Below are 20,787 nucleotides of genomic sequence, written 5' to 3' on the forward strand. Positions count from 1 at the left end.
GGATGATGTTGCTATTTTTATTGTTTAGCAAGAAGAATTCCAGGCACTCTTGTAAACATAGAAAACACCAAATAAATGCAGTATTTTAAGTCTCCTAATCCGTGGGAGCTCACAAGCTATAGAAAGAAAGAAAAAAAAAGGCAGCCACATTAGCAATTAGTGACAACAGAATAAGATAGATACTTTAATAACAACATATAAGTATATTGTGGAGTGAGTGGAATGTTTATCTCTGAACAAGTCATTCAGTTTTATAAGAAACACTAAATTGGAACTGAATTTTGTGTAGTCCCTAGAGTGGAGAGGGAAAGGACATCCCAGAAGTAATTATATTATGTATGACTCCTAACCATGATAGACAAAACAAACTCAGTGATGACATGGCGTTGTACTGAATACTGTACTGTTGCAACACATCGTTCTTTATATCTAGATTACTTACATGTTTTGGCCTATTAGTCCATTTTGTATTCTTTAGAGTTCTGCATTTGTTCTCTAATGAGATGATTTAAAGTGAGTGTGTATGTCTCTGCAGTCACACATGTACACAAATAATTATTCTAATGTTTGTAGAATTTTTTTTGAAATTAGGCTGGATGTAATTTATTAGAAACATTAAGTGCAGAGTGCTTCCTAAGTAAATGAAATTACTTTCACAAATTTCCTTTTGTCGATTCAAACACTCATTCAGTAAATTATGTCTGTGCCATTAATGGCTCTTTGTAAGCAGCAAGGATACAAAGGTGAGTGTGACACTGTGATCTCAGGCGCTTCACAGTTTGTTATGTTGCAGCCCAGTGAGGTGTGCATGTGCCAGGAAAATACCTGTTACTGGGAACGCTGTGGCTTTTTAAAAAACTCATAACTCCTCTCAAGCCCTCTGACACATTTTTAGACTGTTGACTTATTCTTTTACTGTTTATGGAAGAAGTTTTGAATTCATCAAACTGTGAATAAAGTGTTAGTCTAAATCTGTGATGTTCAGACTCATTATAAAGTTCTTGTTCTTCGATGTAGTACCTTTCTAATTCTGGCTTTATTTCTCGAAGGTTGTGAAGATGAGAAAAGAAGTGAAGAGAATCCGAGTGTTGGTTATCCGAAAACTTGTCAGGAGTGTTGGCAGGCTGAAGTCAAAAAAGTTAGTAATTTAAAATAACTATCCTGTGACTAATAAAATGTCACAATTTGTTCTTATTCAGTATTTACAAAATTCGATGGTGGGATCTAGGAGAGTAATTAAATACCTTACTCACTGGGCACTTTGTGTTATGTAGAAATGATCTGAGTGAGATAGAATGCGCTGTGTCAGCATGTCCTTTTATGGTTTGGACCTTATTCACCTAAGATATTTGATGATGAATTATTCTGCTTTTTTTTTTTTTTTTCCAAATTCTCTATTTGGTCTTTTCAGAATGAAATTCCTTTGGGATTATTTATATTTTTTATGGTGTTGGAAGTTATTTTAAGATGTTGATATAGCTTTAAAAATCGAGTAATATCACTTAAGATTTTTTAGCACTTTTTTCATTGACTTGCTAAGTAACTTGAAGTATTCAATACATTTTGGAAGTATTTATTTATCAGACTATTGTGTTCCATGTAATTTTTTGAAAAAAGTATTTTTGTATTGTCAGCATCAGTAGTATTAGTGGAAAAGATTTTTTTTTTTATTTGACAGATAGAGTTAGACAGTGAGAGAGAGAGACAGAGAGAAAGGTCTTCCTTCCATTGGTTCACTCCCCAAATGGCCACTACAGCCGGAACTGCGCCAATCTGAAGCCAGGAGCCAGGTGCTTCCTCCTGGTCTCCCATGCGGGTGCAGGACCCAAGGACTTGGGCCATCCTCCACTGCCTTCCCGGGCCACAGCAGAGAGCTGGGCTGGAAGAGCAGCAACCAGGACTAGAACCTGGTGCCCATATGGGATGCTTGTGCCTCAGGTGGAGGATTAACCAAGTGAGCCACGGCACCGGCCCCCTGTGGAAAAGTTTTTTATTTATAGTTCTTAGCATTTAAGTATGGATATTTTAGAAAATCTTTAAATGTGTTTTGTTTCTTATTAATTTCCTGTCACTTCATAAATGTTTTGAAAGATAGCCCCTTTCTGTGATATAATCAGATATTTAACATCCTCAGAGAGCAAATTTTCATTTAGTAAGATATCCATGCAACTTTTAATTTTGCTTATGTTATATGAAAGCTTATGTTATATGAAATACAGTGTATGATTCATTGAGAAAAAGTGTTGCTGACCTTCCCATTAAGGGGCTAGGGAATGCAGAATTTTAGTGCTAATAGCCATCAGTGCGGTGCCAGCTAAATGCTTACCTTTTGCAGTTCTAGGCAGTTGGATTTGTTTTGGAAATCGAGGTGCAGTTGCAGAGGGTAGTGCAGGATGGTGGGGTGTTTGTTCTTTAGACATTTATTATACTTTTCTAAATGAGATGAAAACCTTCATTGCAATTGGAGTCTAAAATTGATACTTTGCCCAGCTACATATTGTAATGTATTTCCTGCAGGGGTAGCGAAGATGCACTCTTGAAAAACCAAAGACGAGCACAGCGATTGCTTGAAGAAATCCATGCCATGAAAGTAAGTGTGTCTGCCTGTGTGTGTATGTTATTACTTACTTGAATATTCCTGAGAGCTGCCCACGACTGGTAAAGAATGTAGCAAGCATGCTTAGAAAATTGTAATATGGTTAAGCTTGCTTTTTTTCCATGTTTTTAACTGAACTTCTTAAAGTGCTAGACCAATTTAAGTTAAAACTCTGCCAAGCTAAACTCATCTATGTTTAATAACGCCTCATGCCTAAGATTTTTATTTTTACTGTAACTTTAGGCATGAAGTCTAAATTAAGTTCAAGAATTAAGATGTTCACGTTATTTGGGAATGTGGATGGGGTGATATTGGTGGCTGACATCATGCTTTGCCTATTGCCAACTCAATAAATTTTTATGTGGTGGTGTCAGCATTTTATTCAGTTCTGTAGTAACTTAAAATAAAACAAAATTAGTGTTGCGCCAACGAGATCCAAATTTTTCTTTTCTTCAGCCAGACTCTTCACTAGCATAATTTTTAGGTCTTCTCACTGCTGTTACTTTGTGGAAACTTTCATTTACCAAATGACATACCATTAAATGTCTGGAAGACTGTTTTATTGCAGAACTTAAAAAACAACATTTGGTACCAGCAATTATCTTAAATGCAGGGTCATTTTGCACATATGTTTGACTATTATGTTTTGGTATAACTTCGAAGTTTTGAGTTAGATAAAAGAGGAGAATTCTCTAACAATTTTAATTGAACTAGATTATCAAAGCTTCTCATACTAGTTTCTAACTTTTACAGGAAGTTGATAAAGTAATTGACAGGACAAAGTTATCTCCGTTGATTTGAATGAAAATAGATGAATGAAATGCCTTTTGGATGTGGAATGTGTTTTATATTTGTTCCTTCTGTATGTCTCACCTCCTCTGATAAGACTCCAAAGTTCATGTACTGCTAGTGATGCATCTTTTGTATTCTCAAAATTATAATCTCCCTTTTATCCAGTCATTCATGAAGAAAAAAATGCTGTATATTTGATTTTTCATTGTTACTTGTTTCCCTTTTGCTAGCATATTTAGAATTTTTTAATGTAACTTTTTCCTCATGATATTCCTATGAGAAATCAAATCTTAAGGGACTTTAGCTTAGAAGATAGCATTACTTATTTTCATCTCTTTCACTTTCTCTTAACCAAGATCCTTAAGGAATTACATTACCTAGCTAAATTTTTCCCTATAATTGTTCAAAGTCATTTTTGTATTAACATTATTCAGAGGCCATGAGCTACTATGTAATTGCTGGTTTTATTTTAACAATGGAAAGAATGCAGTGTATCTAATAAGCTTATATGTAGTTTGTGAAGAGTTTAAGCATAAAAGGTACTCATTAATCTTTGAAATACTTCCCTTTTGTAACCCTCAATAACAAATTTGATTTAGTAAATTAGCAAGGCCTGTCCAAGCTATATGTAAAGCATGTTTTCTGTTCTTAATGAGCAAAAGGAAATCACATTTAATGATTAAAGTTCATAAGCTTATAAGATTATTGTGCCATTAGCCTAATTTCTTTGTTTATTTTTTTTTGTTTTTTGGTTTGTTTGTGTTTTTTTGCTTGTATACTTTTCCCTGTGATTATAGAAGGCCGCTGTGGAATTATTGCCTCAGAGAAAGCTAAAATATATAGTCTGAATATTCTTTGAATTCATAAAATATATAGTATATGTGTTCCTTGAATTTGTGACAGTGGTTACAGTGGTCTAGGTTGGGTAGTATGACTTCAGCGTCTTTTGTAATCTCATTTAAAGCGGAATTCAATTTAAATATAAAAACCAGAATATAAAGGGAACTAGGAAGACTGTATGTTTACTTTTCTTAAGTGGCAAATTTCATTCCATATTGATGGTTTGGTTTTTTTTTTCCCCACAAAATTGTTTTTTTTGCTAAAAGAAGTAAATATATATAGCATTACTCTTAACTGAAAGGTTATTTACCGTTTTCTAGGGAAGTGTTTATCATATATGTGGGAGTATCAAAGAAATAGTTACAAAACAGTCGACTGACAGTCTTAATTAAATTTGGAGAAAAAGCTCTACTTATTCATTTTTTTCTCTGGAGGAATTTTTCCTTTGGCTCATATACCACTGGATTTTTATAGTCTTATTCATGACATACTGTCCTATACTTGCTGTCTATGATAATAGGGTATTTTGTTACAAGATGACATGAAGAAAACCTGAGATATTTTTAGAAATGAGAGTTTGTTTTTCCTGGCCAAGAAAGAAAAATGACCTGATCTTTATGATACTATAAAATCATGGGTTCTAATTTTATAGACTGTGATGTATGAATCCCAAGTCTTTGATGCCTTTAGTATTCCTAGTTGTAACTTTGATATTAATATAAATGCTGGTTTCTGACACAATTTATTTCTCTTTGAAAGCTAAATAATTTATCAGCATTTGCAGATTCCTAGCTGGAGAAAGAGATTATAAAATTAAAGCACACACTGAAATGACTCAAAATGTGGAAGAAATGCCTTCCTCCATATTGAAGGTAATAAGTAGCTTTTACTGAGCCTTTACTGTGGGCCAGATACCATATTCTGTGTTTAAACTCACATTCTCGTGAGCTAAATATCCTCATTATCTCTTCTTATAGAATAGGAAACTGGAACTTAGGGAAGTTAAGCAGCTTGCCCAAGGACAAGTAATTAAGTGGAGACTCCTGAACTGAACATAGAGCTAATGGTGTTAGCTCTTCACTGTCCTGCCTCAGGAAGACAAGATTCACTCTTCTGAAGACTGGATGAGATCATTTAACAGGCATGATACCTGCCCTCTAGAGGAAAAATGGCCCAGATGTGTGATTTGCTCTCTGATCCTTTAATTCCTCATAGCTAAGCATAGTTACCTGTGTCTCTTTCTTCTTTTTACAATATTTCAGTTTATATATGCTTTTTAAAATTTACTGAAGAGTGTGTGTGTGCATAATTTCACATTCTGTGATTTGGCTAAGTTTTTTCTGTGAATGCTTGAAAAGAAAATCTCCATAGGATTAATAAAAGATGTGTTATTATATCCTTTAAGTATACTGTGTTAATTAGCTGTGTCAAATTAACATTTCATTCACTTACTCTACCAATTAGTTGTGTTAAATGTATTACTAATCTTTAACTATAATTGCTTCTGACAGTTTTTTATTTGTGAATCGATACAAAGGATCATATTTTCAAGTCAGACTGATAGTGATACCTGGAATGCTGCCTTATTAATAATTTGAAAGGTACAAGCAGTCAGAAAGCACGGATGAGTCAGGTTGAGATCTGGGACTGATTCCCAGCCTACTCTTTCCACATCAGACATGTACTTGTGGCCCAGAGAGCTTCCAGATGAGGAAGTCTGGTCCTTACTGCATGGCAGGGGAGTGTTTAGCTTTCCAAACTCTCCATCCCATAGCCCTAGGTTTGGTCCCTTACTTGCTGATGTCTGGAGTGCCGTGCTTCAGAAATCCCTAGATTCGCAGTGTGCCATGTGCCTGCCCCTTGGAGCATCTACTAGGGGCATACTTCAGCTCAGGCCCTTTTGCCGACTGCCAGGAGGGCTCTGGTGGGCCTGGTAGCGAGCGGATTAGACTGCATCACCTCCCTTGCCCCGAGGCCCCTTCTGGCTCCTTCAGCTCCCAGGAAGGCTGCCTGAACCCTTCCTTCCTAGATCTGCAATAGTCTTTTACCCTCCCCCCCCTTCTTTTTTTTTTAAGTTTCATAAGCTTTAATAATAATACTGCCTTTATGTTTTTCCTACAAATGTTTTGGAAAGTATTGCAGACCTGTAGAAAAGCTGTAATATAAAAATAATGATGCATCATGTCACTGTGATGCCGACTCTCGGTCACTTGCACGAAATGGTGCCCTTGGATTTCTCCATTGTTGAGGTACCTTTTGCCATTTGTAATTATTTAGAATCTGTGAAAAGATTCTTTGAGGAGACTGAGCATCCTGTGGTCTTTCTCACAGTGATTGATGTTCCACTAAGACATTCTTGCTCTGTTTCCCTGCAGGAATTATTTTTTTGGTGAGACTCTCATTCATTAGGAGGAATTTTATTTTTTAAGCATCATTGAAATAGGTGATGATAGCCATTTTTTGCCCATGGAGAAGACAAAGGTTCTTTTTCCATTGTTTCTCATATGTTGGGTAATTATGGATTGTACCCTGGTCTTTGTGAAGATTGAGTTGTAGAGATTCTGGATGTGGTAAATTTTCCCTAGAAAAAGTTTTTTTTTTTTTTTTTTCATTAATTTTCTTGGCTAGGCTTTAAATCTGTCTCAGTTTACGTCCTTTGTCTTTGTTGTGTGTGTTTTTTTTTTTTTTTTTTTTTTTTTTTGACAGGCAGAGTGGACAGTGAGAGAGAGAGACAGAGAGAAAGGTCTTCCATTGCCGTTGGTTCACCCTCCAATGGCCGCCGCGGCCAGCACACCACGCTGATCCGATGGCAGGAGCCAGGTGCTTCTCCTGGTCTCCCATGGGGTGCAGGGCCCAAGCACTTGGGCCATCCTCCACTGCACTCCCGGGCCACAGCAGAGAGCTGGCCTGGAAGAGGGGCAACCGGGACAGAATCCGGTGCCCCAACCGGGACTAGAACCTGGTGTGCCGGCGCCGCAAGGCTGAGGATTAGCCTAGTGAGCCGCGGCGCCGGCCACGTCCTTTGTCTTTTGGTAAGGTGCTGTGAACCTGTTCCCTGCAGGAGCGCTTCAGGTCTAGAGATCCCCACCCTGCTTCCCTTCTGGGTGTCCCCTGCTCACTCAGGGGACGGGGTATCCCGGTCTCAGTCTTCCAGCACCTCTGCCACTGCTCCTGACCCTCGCTGTTGGCCTCAGGCTGAACTCTGAAAAGCTGGAGGAAGCCTGTGTAGCTTTCCATCGTCCTCACTCCTTTGAGCTTGTGCTCCCTCACAGTTTCTGTGCTTCCGTTTCATCTCCAGGGCCCTCAGACAGGGCTTTTTCTGTAGTGTGACCCTGTTTGACGGTCTTCAGTTGAGAAGTGAGTAATCGTGTTACCTGTTAGTCTCTGAATGCGAGGGCCCAGAGTCACTGTAAAACTGAGTCTAAGGGAAATGAGAAAGAAAGAAAAGACAGTAAAAAACTATAACCAGTTCTGAGAACAAGAAGTATGGCATCTGGAATCCAAGTGAAGAAACAGTTTCAAGAAGAGGGTGGTGAATTGAGGTGGTGGTAGTGTTTGCAAAATTGGCGATTTTATTCCCAAAGTGTAAACCCACTATTAGAGCATGGTTATGGATAAATCTATCAACTTAAAGTTTTTCTGTGATCTAGATTGCTTTGCAGAATGATACTTCTAAGATCAAAATAGTTTTTGTTGTAGCTCATGTGTCATAAGCATGTCAGACATGCTTTTTCTCCTTTTTCCTCTCTAACCCTGTTTCTTACCTGTCGCTCCCCCTCTTCATGGAGGAACGACACTAAACCCTGCCTAGGCTTCATATCCGAGTCACGGCACCATTATGTCGCTCCCCGTCTTCGTGGAGGAACGACACTAAACCCTGCGTTGTTCTTTCGTCTGCTCGGCCCTCCCCGGGTTTGCTGCTGGTTCTTCCCGGGTTGGCTACCGTCCCTTCCACCTCCGTGGAAGGGCGGTTCCCCCTGCCACTTTCCCCACTTCCGCGGGGGAGCGGCACACCACCGGCCGGCGCTCTCGGGGGCTGCACAGGTGTTGCCCTTAGATGTTCCCGGTGCATGTTGTCTCTCTCCTCCTTTATAGTCCTCTTCCACCAATCCCAACTCTGCTACCCACACGCCGAGTACGCTGCTCTCCTCCAATCAGGAGCAGGTCCTGCTGCTTATTGGTTGAACTGGAGGCAGCTGTGTAGAAGCTGTTTCCTCCTCTCCCAGCGCCATATTGTGGGAGAGCAGATGCATAGAATAAGTCTTAATTCCAGTAACTTAGTCTAGTCCGAGTTGCTCCCAGTTGCTCCCCACACTTACCTGTAAAAAAAAAAAAAAAAGATGTTTAACTGTGTCTTTAAGGGCTGCAGTTGTTTCCAGAGCCATGTTTCTTTCCTGTCAGTCTGAAACATGGCTCATAAGGCGCTGTGTGATTTCTCCTCTAACTTCCTGTTCCTTGTGCCTGTTTCTTCTACATGTGCTACATGTTTTATGTTAGTTACGCTGGCTTCAAACATAGCCATCTGTTTCGTGCTTTTCTTTTAAACTTAGTACATCCTTCCTACCTGAATGAATCCTTGCTTTTTTTCCCACCTAATTTCTTACGTTTCTAACTCTAAGAACCTTTTCTTTGGTACCACCACTGTGACCTCAAAAGAAAACATCTATTCTCTACAGCTCATTTTCCCTGATGTATTGTTGTTATCATATTGATTAGCACTTTGCTTGCATGTCACTCCTGCTTTTGAGAACTTTTTTAAGTTTTATTTATTTATTTTAGAGGCAGAGTTACAGAGAGAAAGAGAGACACAAAGAGACAGAGAGAGAGATCTTCCTTCCACTGGTTCACTACCAATATGGTCCCAATGGCCCAGGGCTGAGCTAGGCTGAAGCAGGAGCCATAAGCTCCATCCAGGTCTCCCAGGTGGGTGGCAGGAGTCCAAGTACTTAGGCCCGTCATTCATTGCTTTCCCAGGTGCATTAGGAGGGAGCTAGTTTGGAAGTGGACCTGCCAGGACATGAGCCAGCACTTACATGGAAGGCCAAATTCCAAGGTGGCTGCCTAACCTGCTCTGTCACAATTGGGACCCCAAGAGAGAATTTTTTTTTTTAAAGATATTTATTTATTTGAGAGGCAGAATTACAGAGAGAGGGAGAGACAGAGAGAAAGGTCTTCCATCTGCTGGTTGACTCCCCCGATGACTGCAACCACTGGAGCTGAGCTGATCTGAATCCAGGAGCTGGGAGCTTCTTCCAGGTCTCCCACACAGGTGCAGGGACCCAGGCACTTGGGCCATCTTCCACTGCTTTCCCAGACTGTAAGAAGATAGCTGGATTGGAACAGGAGCAGCCAGGACATGAACCAGCTCCGGTATGGGATGCTGGTGCTATAGCCAGAAGTTTACCCTACTATGCCACAGCATTGTCCCAGAGAGAACTTTTATTTAACATAAGGGATTGTTTTACTCAATTCATTGTCCCAACACTTAGCAGTGTGTCTGTACAGCCTGCCTACTTGGCTATATGACTTTTAATGCAAAATTTTGTTGGAATGTTTACAATATTAAGACTTCTGAGGGTCTGGAGGTAAATGGAATACTACTGAACTGTTACTAGGAAGAATGTATGCCCAGAGAATTTTGTTTCTCAGTGTTTAGTATTAACTGTCAGGATCAGAAGAATAGAAAGGATCTTCATCATCCTGGCAGTGCCCAAAGGTCATGTAACTTCTAATTTAATTTTAACAGGCAGAAATTTTCTTGCTTCTAAAAGCAGAGCAAGATGCCTTGTTTTAATAGCCTTCTGTCCTCAGCTTATGACCTCTGAAAGGATAAACAGGAAATCTTAGTGGTATTTTTAAAGATCAGTATATAGTGCTCTCTTCACACTCAGGCAACAACATTTCAAAACAGATCATCACATTGAAATACCAGTTGGATTCGTGGCATGTGGCTTCTGAAGCTTTAAATCCAGATTTTGACTAGGTCTTGCTCTGGAACCTTTAGTGGTACCGCATTTTTATATGCAAGTGTCATGATTTTCATTCTTTACCAAGTTGATAAAGTCTAATAGGGGTTAAAATATTCTTGTAAATAAGAGTAGATTTGATAAACACATGGGTACTTCAAAAAGTGTGTGGAGAAAAGTTTAAAGATGAATCCATATGGATTTCAAAATTCTTTGCATCAAAATAACCTTACCTTTTAAGTCATTTTTCCCAGAGACTTTCTGAAGTACCCTTGTAAAAGTGGTATCCGTCTACTGTTCAGACCTGCTTGATTCTATTTGAAAACAGGACAAGTTACAGGTCTTTGCTTGGCAGAAATGATGAAAATGCTATTACCATTTACTGAGTCATAATACCCACCTAATTTTGGAGAAAAAAACCTGATTCTGGAGTAGCTTCATCTGGGCAAGCCTACTTCAAAGGCTACAGGGTGTGTCAACAAGATTGGGAGTAGGAAGTAGGAAAGCTGTATCACAGGAGCGTTTTGCTCATAATATTTTTTATTTCTTTTTGTTTTGTTTTGATTTGATCTTGTGTGTGTGTGTGTTTTGTAATTCTGGAAATTTGAACTTTCAACCTTGGCAGGATATTTCCTAATAACTGTGCAAGTATCCAAAGCACTTTTCAGCTATTAATTCAAAAATTTTGGACAACCAATACTAGTATCATAATTCCAGTATGAAATAATGTGGTGCCTGAGAAAAGAGGTAGATATTACAACATATTTGTTGGAAACGCCACGGGAGACCAGGGGCCTAGGGAAAGCAGCAGTAAGATCAGTGAATCACTGGTCTTGCAAAATGCGATATTCTTTTATTTTTCAGCCGGATATTTTCTCAGTTGGGGATTCAGAGGAGACAAATTAGTTTCAAACATTTATTTTCGTTAACTTGAACACATCTCACTTTGTTAGATTCCTGTTGCTAATGGAAATCATGTATTTTTGCCTTTCTGTGTGTCAGAACTAATGTTAGTGTTTAGAATTACTATTTTGTGTTTGTGAGAGAAATTTAGTTATGTTTGCCTTCTTGAATAGAAGGATTTTATTCTGATTCTCTACCTGTCAACCAAATTTTGTAAACTATGTAGTCTTCTAAGAGATAAAAAATGTTTCCAAAGAGGTTAATAACTTAAGTTCATAATGCTTCTTAGCAGTTTACAATGAAATGTATAGTTAGCTTTTATTCTCACCTTTTTGTCTATAAAGACTAACCAAACCCTTCATTAGGTATTTCAGTTTTTTGTATGAGTAGAGTAGGGAGGGTAAGCCTTACTTTTTAAATTCCTGATTTCTGTACTCTCTCCTGTGGCCCGGGAGTGCAGTGGAGGATGCCCCAGGTGCTTGGGCCCTGCACCCACATGGGAGACCAGGAGGAAGCCCCTGGCTTCTGGCTTCAGATCGGCACAGCGCACCGGCCGTAGTGGCCATTTGAGGGGGTGAACCAACAGAAAAGGAGGACCCCTCTCTCTCTCTCTCTCTCTTTCTCACTGTGTAACTCTGCCTGTCCAAAAAAAAAAAAAAGAAAAGAAAAGAAATCCTGATTTCTGTTGAAATTTGATATATTAAAATACAACTCGAAGGTTTTGTTATACTTAACAGTTTTTCTTCTACTTATCACAATTTTTTGATGTTTATTTATCTTTTTGTTACTAATAGATTTTGCAACCATAAGAGGCAAGATCAAAAAGGTTAGAAATTTCCAGAACAGCTATTACAAATTGTATGTTGTATATTCAGGTGTATTCAGTACATTTTAATTTAAAGTCTGTAGGTGGAGGTGAATACATTTCTCTTTTTGCTCACAATTAATACACTCTTCTACTGGAAACGAGCCTCCAAGTCTTTCTATGGTGCATACCACCATCCTGGTGTTATAATCTAAGACATGTTGGAACCAGATTTCAAAGAGTGGGGAACTCTGTGTTGGAATTGGAAGAATAAATATGATTCTTGTTGAGAACAGGTATTGCAGGTCAGCAGAGCACACCAAAAACTAAGCATACATGTGTGTAAGGGCATAGCATGACTGGGAAGTGCCGCTCAGTGCTCGATTATACTAAAGTTATTTCTGTATGTCTTCCTTGTCTCAGTGCCCGGTGCATTAATTGTAGCACACAACGGAGACCCAGCATGCATTTTTCTCAGTGAATTAATGCCATAGCTGGAATATAGAGTAAATGGAGAGTGAAGGGTCGAAGGTCATGGCTGAAATAGAAGGGGAGGCTATTTCTGAGCCATTTTTTATCTTTTATCAAAGGATTTTTGAGTAACCATTTGTTTTCTAGAAAGGAATGCAGTAGGCAGCATGAAAGATTGTAGTATCAGAGAGCACCTAGTTTGCCCAGTTTTTAAAACAGGATAAGTTATTATGGACGTTTTAAAATTTTTAAAAGCAGGAGATTACTTGAGTAAGTAATTACGGAAGGCTGCACTGAAAACTGGGCAGCTTCATCACAATTTTGATGTTTCTAATTTACCTGTTTCCCTGATGTTCTCTAGTTGAATTCCAGTTAGACAGCAAGGCTTTTGATTTATGCAGTAGACTTCACATCTTCAAAGTACATATAATTCATAGCACAAGGTAGCTCATCCTCTCATGTAAGAGCATTGCTCATGTACAATTTTATGATTTCAATTATTAGTTACTGAGGCTCTACTGTTTTTTGAGGGTGCTTCAAAATGTCCAGTATAGAGAGTTAAATTAAAAGATGTGTATAGCGGTCCAAATCCATTTTCACGACCATGGGTGCAGGGGAATCTTCGAAAAGTTGCTAAAAATGCTTGTTACGCAGAAGCTGCATAGACTTCAAGATTTCTTATACAAAGCAGAATTACCTTTGAATGCTGCTTTCCCGCAGACTTCTTGGAGCACCGTCATGTTACCTCCAGTCTTCTTGGTGGCTCTGCAAGGGTCTGTGTAGCCCCAGTTTACTGATACAGAAAGTGAGAGTTTAAGAAGTTTTTGTTTATTTCCCACAATTTCACTATTAGAGCATAACAAGACTATAATTTGATCCAAATATAATTCGACAGCACATCTTCTCAACACTTTAGTAGGCTAACCCCTCTCACAAGTAGTAAGTCTGTAGTTTGTTAGGAATAAAGTAATTATGTGCTTTTGCATTGTGATTTTTAAAGATCACTGTTAACTCAAAATTGAAAATATTTAGTCAAATAGCATTACCTTAAGTAAGTTGTGTTTAAATTTGATATAATTATAGGGAATACCTGATCATATACAAAGAATTTGATGTGTGTGTTTGGTACTTAGAAGTAATGTCTGGAAGTTAAATACGAGAATAGTTAACTCCCTTGGGGCCAAGAATTAATAGCAGTGACTTTGTTTCCAAAAAAACAAATCAGTCCTCACCAGATATGGTGCTATGTTTTAGGTGGGTTTGAGTGTAACATGATAGAGATTCCATAGACATAACGTATGTGAATGCTGGTAAGAAAGGAGTATCAACGTTACTAATCTTGTGCCCTTGAAAAAGACTGCTGCAGGCTTTCAGCCTGTAGGGGAGAGGCTGATGGAATCAGAGCGGTGGTGGCAAGCAGGTGAAAAGTGCCCTGGCTCTTTCACTTAAAACCACTCCCTTTTAACACGTCCTCCTCTCCCTTTTAGTACATCCCTGTGTCTTGGCTATGATCTCAGATTACAGGGAAACACTCCCTTGGTCACCTAATAAGTTTGTGGAAAAATAGAATTCAAAGATAAGTTTATTTTGGTACAAAATAATTAAATCTCGGCATAGTTTTTTTATCATACACATTTCCCATGAGCTTTTGAAAAACTATTACATATCTGGTTTCAAAATGTTTTTGCACCAGAATAAACTTCTCTTCTAATTCCATTTGGCCATGAGCTTTTCGAAGTCCCCTGACTTAATTCCAGAGCAGCCTTCTGATGAATTTCCTAGGTAATTCACTGTGGAGGAGAAAATGCTCCATAGATGTATATAATTTTTTATTAAACTTACAATTTTATTTCCTCTCTTCCCCTCTTTGAATTCTTTGGAGTTAAGAAGATCTAAACTTACATATGACATACAGATGTATATATATGTGTATGTATGTGTATAACCATGTGTTCACTCACTGTCCATAAATCTATATATGTGTTTGTATGTATGTGTATTTATATATAAACTTCCTAAACTCAGAAATTTATAGGAGCCAAAGACTAATAGAAGTTCATATCAAGCTAACTTTACCCTCTCTTTCTTTGATATAGTGCTCAATAACCAATAATAAGCGTTACACCACTCACCTCCTGCTTAGTTTGGAGATCAGGTGTGCCCAGAAGCCCTTGTGTTAAAGGTTTCATCCCGAGGTTGCCACTGTTGAGAGTGGTGGAAACTTCAGCATGTAGGATTTAGTCGGGGGTCTTTACGTCTTTGGAATGTAACCTCCAAAGGTCATTCTTGTTCTGGTTATTATAAAGCCCAAATGTGAGCTCACTCACTCTTTCCTCTCTGGCCCTGTGATTCTTCCTCTCTGTGCACTCCACCACTGTCATCCACCACTCTCATCACAAACCAGTGGAGCCACCCATCTTAGACTTGAACCTCCAGAGCTCAGTTAACCTTTTCTCGTTACAAGGTTCGTTGGTTAAGGTATTTCACTGTGGTAACAAAAGGCTGAACAATACACTCTCATTGATTATTTTTATTCTTAACATGCTGTCTTGAGAGGACATATAAAAATAATGTGACTTTTACTCCTTATAAGTTTGCCACAAAACTATGCCCTTTAAAAACTGTTTGGAATCCTCTTCAAAAACAAACTTCTGCACAAGGCCAGCCATCTTGTTAGAAGGGAACCTCCAGAATGAAACAGCCAGTCATGACTAAATCCTTAGAATGTAGAAGCGTGCAGTAGACTCCTCAGACTGATGTCATTACTGCATCTCATTTTTCTCTGCTACCTCTTTGAGCATGACAGAGGCAAGAAATTTTATGTCCTAAGAACAGTTTAGATGTTTTTCTTTGGCATAAAAATGTGTTCCTGTTTAATCACTTTGGTTAAGCAACTATTTTAATTTCTTTTTTTTTTTAAGATTTTATTTATTTATTTCAAAGGTAGAGTCACAGAGAGGTAGAGGCAGAGACTGCGAGAGAGAGAGATAGAGAGGTCTTCCATCTGCTGGTTCACTCCCCAGATGGCCCCAATGGCCAGAGCTGTGCTTTTCTGAAGCCAGGAGCCAGGAGCTTCTTCCAGGTCCCCAACGTGGGTGCAGGGGCCCAAGGACTTGGGCCATCTTCTACTGCTTTCCCAGGCCATAGCAGAGAGCTGGATCAGAAGTGGAGCAGCTGGGACTTGAGCCGGTGCCCACATGGGATGCTGGCACTGCAGGCAGTGGCTTTACCTGTTACGCCACAGCACCAGCCCCTGACCCTAATTTCTAAAAACATTGCTGCCGTGAGAGATAGGACTGATAGTGTAAAGAGGTTTTGGAGCTTTACTTGACTAAATTATTTGAGTTTATGCTTAATGCCTGTTTTTGAATGAAATGCATATTCTTGAACTGTTGAATTATACAAATATTTCTTTAGCTTTTGCTAAGAGTGATTGTTTTCACAAATTGATGAAAACAACTATAGTTGAAAATACATTCAGTTTAGTTTCTAGAATGTGAAGATTCAACTTTTGACATGAAACTCAACTTGGAACTAAAGTGAGACAGTACTATTTGTAGACATTTAGTAATTCTTTAACTGGCTGCCAGCAAAAACCTGACACCAGTAAAATGTCCTAGTAGTAAACTGACTTTGTTTTATTATATCTCTCTCCTGCTCAAGAACCCAAATTGGCTTCCTCTTGTCTGCCAGATTGGGGCTAATTCCTCAGGAGAACTAAAAGCTTTTTTTAATCTGTTGATCCCTCTGATCCTGAGCAACTTTATCTTCCATCCTCCTTTCTGTCCACATGCTACGGTCAATGTTATATCCCTTATGTATTCCTTGGGCATTCCTGCATTTCAGTTTCTACGGTTTGATCTGATAACCAGGCAGCATTTACCACCACCTCCCACATTTTCTTATAAAACGAGTGAATCATTGCCATAGTCTTAACCAACCTCTGAAATGGTGGTTTTGTTGTGCAAAGTATAGGAAGTATGTGTACATGGAATTATGCCTGGGATTGATCATACGAGTGGGAGTTTTGCACAGTGTGAGAACACTCCCCTAGTAGTTTGGGTATCTTACTATTCTCACCATTGTGAACTTCTGCACCAAACAGAAATTATACCACTTACTTCATTTCTGTGCACATACAATTTTGAACTTAACAGATTTTCCTTTGTGTTACCATATCAGATTGTTTGTGTTTTATTTCAAAAAGTAAACTCTCTTGTTTTGGTTATCTTTTACATAATGCCTGGTGTGCTACACATAGAAAGCCCTTAGTCCCATGAGAGTATTTCAGGCATGGAAAGCCAAGACACTCTGGCAAAAAGATCTCTGTGAGTGAGATCCCAGTGGAAAGATCAGGTCTTCAAAGAGGGAGGTGCCTTTCTTGAAGGGAGGAGAGAACCTCCACTTTGACTATGACCGTGTCTAAACAAGATAAGAGTCGGAGAACTCAAGGGGCTTCCATAGCCTTGGAAACTCATAACTGGTGCATAGGGAGATTACTGATGCCATAAACAGGAGTGTCAATTTGTAAAGTCAACAACAGGAGTCACTGTGCACTTACTCCTCATGTAGGATCTCTGTCCTTAACGTGCTGTACATTGAGATTCAATGCTATAACGAGTACTCAAACAGTATATTTCACTTTGTGTTTCTATGGGGGTGCAAACGATTGAAATCTTTACTTAATGTACACTAAACTGATCTTCGTAAAAAAAAAAAAAAAAAGAAAAAAAAGAAATTATCAATTCCCAACTTGACTCTCACTGGGATTAAACATGACAATAGGTCTGATCTGATTTCATCATCATTTAAAAAAAATCATCTATTATTTTTCACTTTATGTTTCTGTGTGGGAGCAAACTGTTGAAATACTTACTTAAGGTATACTAAGCTGATCTTCTGTATATTAAGATAATCGAAAATGAATCTTGATGTGAATGGAAGGGGAGAGGGAGTGGGAAAGGGGAGGGTTGTGGGTGGGAGGGACGGTATGGGGGGGGAAGCCATTGTAACACATGAGTCGTACTTTGGAAATTTATATTCATTAAATAAAAGATAAAAAAAAATAGAAAGCCCTTAGTAATGTGGTTCAGATATAAATATGCATATCTGTAAATAGGTTTTAAAGAATTTATAGCATAGTGCCATTCATTTGTTCTAAACAAAATGAAGCTATTAAAGTTGTTTCTGAGGTTTTTAGGTTCTTTTTCTGATCTGCTACTTAATAGCTGCTTCTTTGCTGTTCACTCACTTTCCATTTCGTGTTTAAGAATCTGAATTTTGGCCAGTGTTGATGCAGCAGGTTAAGCTGCTGCTTGGGACTCCCACATCTCATATTGGGGTTCTGGCTCCTCCACTTCCTGTCCGGCTTCCTACTAGGATACCTGGGAGGCAGCAGATGATGGCCCGAGTACTTGTGTTCTTGCCATACATGTGGGCAATCCAGATGGAGTCCCTGGCTCCTGGCTGTGGCCTGGCCTAGCACAGGCTGTTAAGGGCATTTGAGGAGTGAACCAATGAGTAGGAGCTCCTTTCTCCCTCTCGCTTCCTCCCACACTATCCCTTAACTTACCCAACCCCCTCTCTACCATCTGTGTCTTTGTCTGCCATAGGTCCTGAACAGGAGCAGCATTCAATGACAAATCTGCTTTATGAAATACTCAGTACTGGAATAACTGAGATTTTTCAGTATAACAGTTTAAAATACCCAACAAGTAAAAATATCTCCAGTGTCCATCTTTTGGAATAAGTATTATTGAGCACATTGAGCACAAATGCCTTGTAATTTTCTAGGTACTTAGTCTAGAGGGGAAACAATGGACAAAGATTCTTGATCTTTTATAATTTGTATTTTATGGAGCTGGAGAGGCAACATAATAAGTAAGTTTGCATGTCAGGAGATGATATGCTGTGGGGAAAAACAGAGCAGAGTAGGAAGAATGAGGAGTGACACTGTGGTAGATGGTTGGATATGGAAGTCTGGAGTTCTAGGGGAGATCTGTAAGGAGGAACCAAAACTAAGGGTGTCCTATAATTCCAATGGGGAAAGTATATCAAGGAGAAAGCAGGAATTGACATGTTAAGAGTTGATAATAGGCCAAGAAGAGTCAGATGTTTCTGATAGATTAAATAAGAGGAATACTGAGGTTTGTGCATTAGATTTAGCCATGTGGAGATGGTCGGTGACTTAAAAGAATGGGATTTTTGGGGAAATGGAGACAAAAGCCAATGAAATGGGTTTCAGAAAAGAGAGCATTTGGAGATAGTAAGTATTGCTTGGTGTTGGAATGAGGGTGATCATACAGCCCACTTTCCCACAGACTACCCTGGGATTCACCACTTGCCCCAACATATTTATTAGTAGTGCCTCATTTCCTTCTCAGATGGGTCCTGCTTCCAACAAGAAATTATACGGTCAGTGTGGTTATGATTCATTGCTGTTATTCATTTTAACACCCAAATTTGGCCAGTGGGCAGCCCCTTTTTGCCAAGCTGATGTGACTTTATTTTCGAGACTGTGTTGAACCCCAGTAGTAACTTTTGGCATAAGAAAGCATTGCATGGCTTAACACTTTTCCTTCCTCATACATGTGTTCAACCTTTTCTCTAAGAAGCCCTGCTCCATTTCAGAGGTATTTAGCAACCAAGATTGAAGCATAGATTTTGATTGGCAGGGAAAGGAATGGGAAAGGCGGGCAGCCAGTTAGAAGAAGGTGCTCTAGACACTTTTAAGAAACAATTTACTGAAGATGCTGAGTTGAGTGAATAGTAAATGTATTCATACAATTCAATGCAAAGCTTAATGGATGGAGTGTAAGACTCCTAGAGGAAGTATATCACTGTGTTAGTGCAAACTAATAGTATTGAGGTCCAGTAAGAAGTCACATTCTGCCTGTAAGACAGTGATACAATGGGCCTTGTAGTGACTGGTCCTGGAGGCAGGAAACCTGTTAGGCCGTTACAGTGCATGCAGTCCAGAATGGAATCCTGATCCCAGCGGCAGGGTAACAGTAATCCAAAGGAGGGAACAAGTTCAGCAGACAATACAGAAGAGAAAGCAGAAAGGGGTGGAGCATACCAGACTTAATGAAGAGGTTCAAGAGTGTCAGATGACCCTCAGCTGAGTACTCAGAGCAGGAGAGGGTGGAGTGTGTGTACTGAAGTAGAGAATGCAGGAGTAGATGTAGGGGGATCACAGTGAGATTTTCCTTAGGAAAAAGCCTTTTTCAATCATTATTTTGAAGAGATACTTACACGCCCATATTTATTACAGCACTGTTTACTTTAGCTAAGACATGGAATCAACTGAACTCCCCATGGCTGCATGAATGGATAAAGAAAATGTGGCACATATACACAGTGAAATATTATTCAGCCATAAAAATGAATGAAGTCCTTGAGTAGGTGTAGTGCACAGCGGGTTAAGCTGCCACTTGGGACCGCAACATCTTGCATCAGATTGCCACTTAAAGTCCAGTAACTCTGGTTCTTGTCCAGTTTTCTTCTAATGCTCCTGGGAGGCAGTGGATAATGGCTGTAGTACTTGCTCTCCTGCCACCCATGCGGAAGCTCCAGATGGAGTTCCTGGCTCCTGTTTCAGCCTGACTGTGCTCTCTGGCTGTTTCAGGCATTTGGAGAGTGAACCAGGGAATGAAATCTCTCTCTCTCTTTCTCCCTCTCTCTCCTTCCCCTCCCTCTCTCTCTCCCTGTGCCTTTGAAATAAATGAATAAACCTTTCCAAAAAATACTGTCATTTGCAGCGATGTGTGTGGAACTGGAAGACATTATGGTAAGTGAAATAAACCAGGCACAGAAAGAAACATCACATGTTCTCTTTCAGGTGAAAGCTTTAAAAGTTGATATCATAGAAGTAGTCTAGAAGAGTAGCCACTAGAGGTGAGGAAGAGTGGGGAGTGGGGTTGGGGAGAACATAAGAAGTTGCAAAACAGGAACCAAAATATAGTTAGGAGGAATTGGTCCCACCCTTTTGTAGTGTAAGAAAATGACCATAGAAGAGTTTGAAGGTTCCAAATGTACAGAAATACAAGTATTTGGTATCTCATTTGATCACTACAGGTAGTATACATGCATCATTACATTACCACACTGTATCACATAAATATGTGTACATATTATGTGTCCATTTTTGTATGAGACAGAATCTGTTGGACTGTTAGCAGTACTGTATGTCAAGATATGTGAAGGGTCTCAGATATAACCCTGTTCACAAGCTAACAAGTTAGCCTAATACCTCTAAATGGAATACACCGTGGAGTATAGATTCTGAGACTGAGGATGAGAAAACTATCTGAGTACATTTGTAGCTTTGGTAGTATGAAAAGCAAACACGAGTCCTTGTTTAGAACAAGTTGACTTAATCAACCATGCCACATTGTCTGCCCAGGATTTTATTC

The 20,787-nt window shown here is 39.2% G+C and overlaps 1 protein-coding gene across 2 annotated transcripts in view; it reads left to right on the top strand.

Moving 5' to 3' along the window:
* SRFBP1 (serum response factor binding protein 1) overlaps positions 1-20,787 on the top strand; it is a 68,497-nt gene that overhangs the window by 15,798 nt on the left and 31,912 nt on the right. For both annotated transcript variants that reach the window (XM_008254947.5, XM_089334854.1), the window contains exons 2-3: positions 1,050-1,138; positions 2,518-2,590. In XM_008254947.5, coding sequence (XP_008253169.3) covers positions 1,050-1,138; positions 2,518-2,590 — 162 coding nt within the window. The remainder of the gene's footprint in view (positions 1-1,049; positions 1,139-2,517; positions 2,591-20,787) is intronic.

Source organism: Oryctolagus cuniculus, chromosome 6 (assembly GCF_051225735.1).
Source record: "Oryctolagus cuniculus isolate XC-2025 breed Fujian yellow rabbit chromosome 6, ASM5122573v1, whole genome shotgun sequence".
Lineage (NCBI taxonomy): Eukaryota > Metazoa > Chordata > Mammalia > Lagomorpha > Leporidae > Oryctolagus > Oryctolagus cuniculus.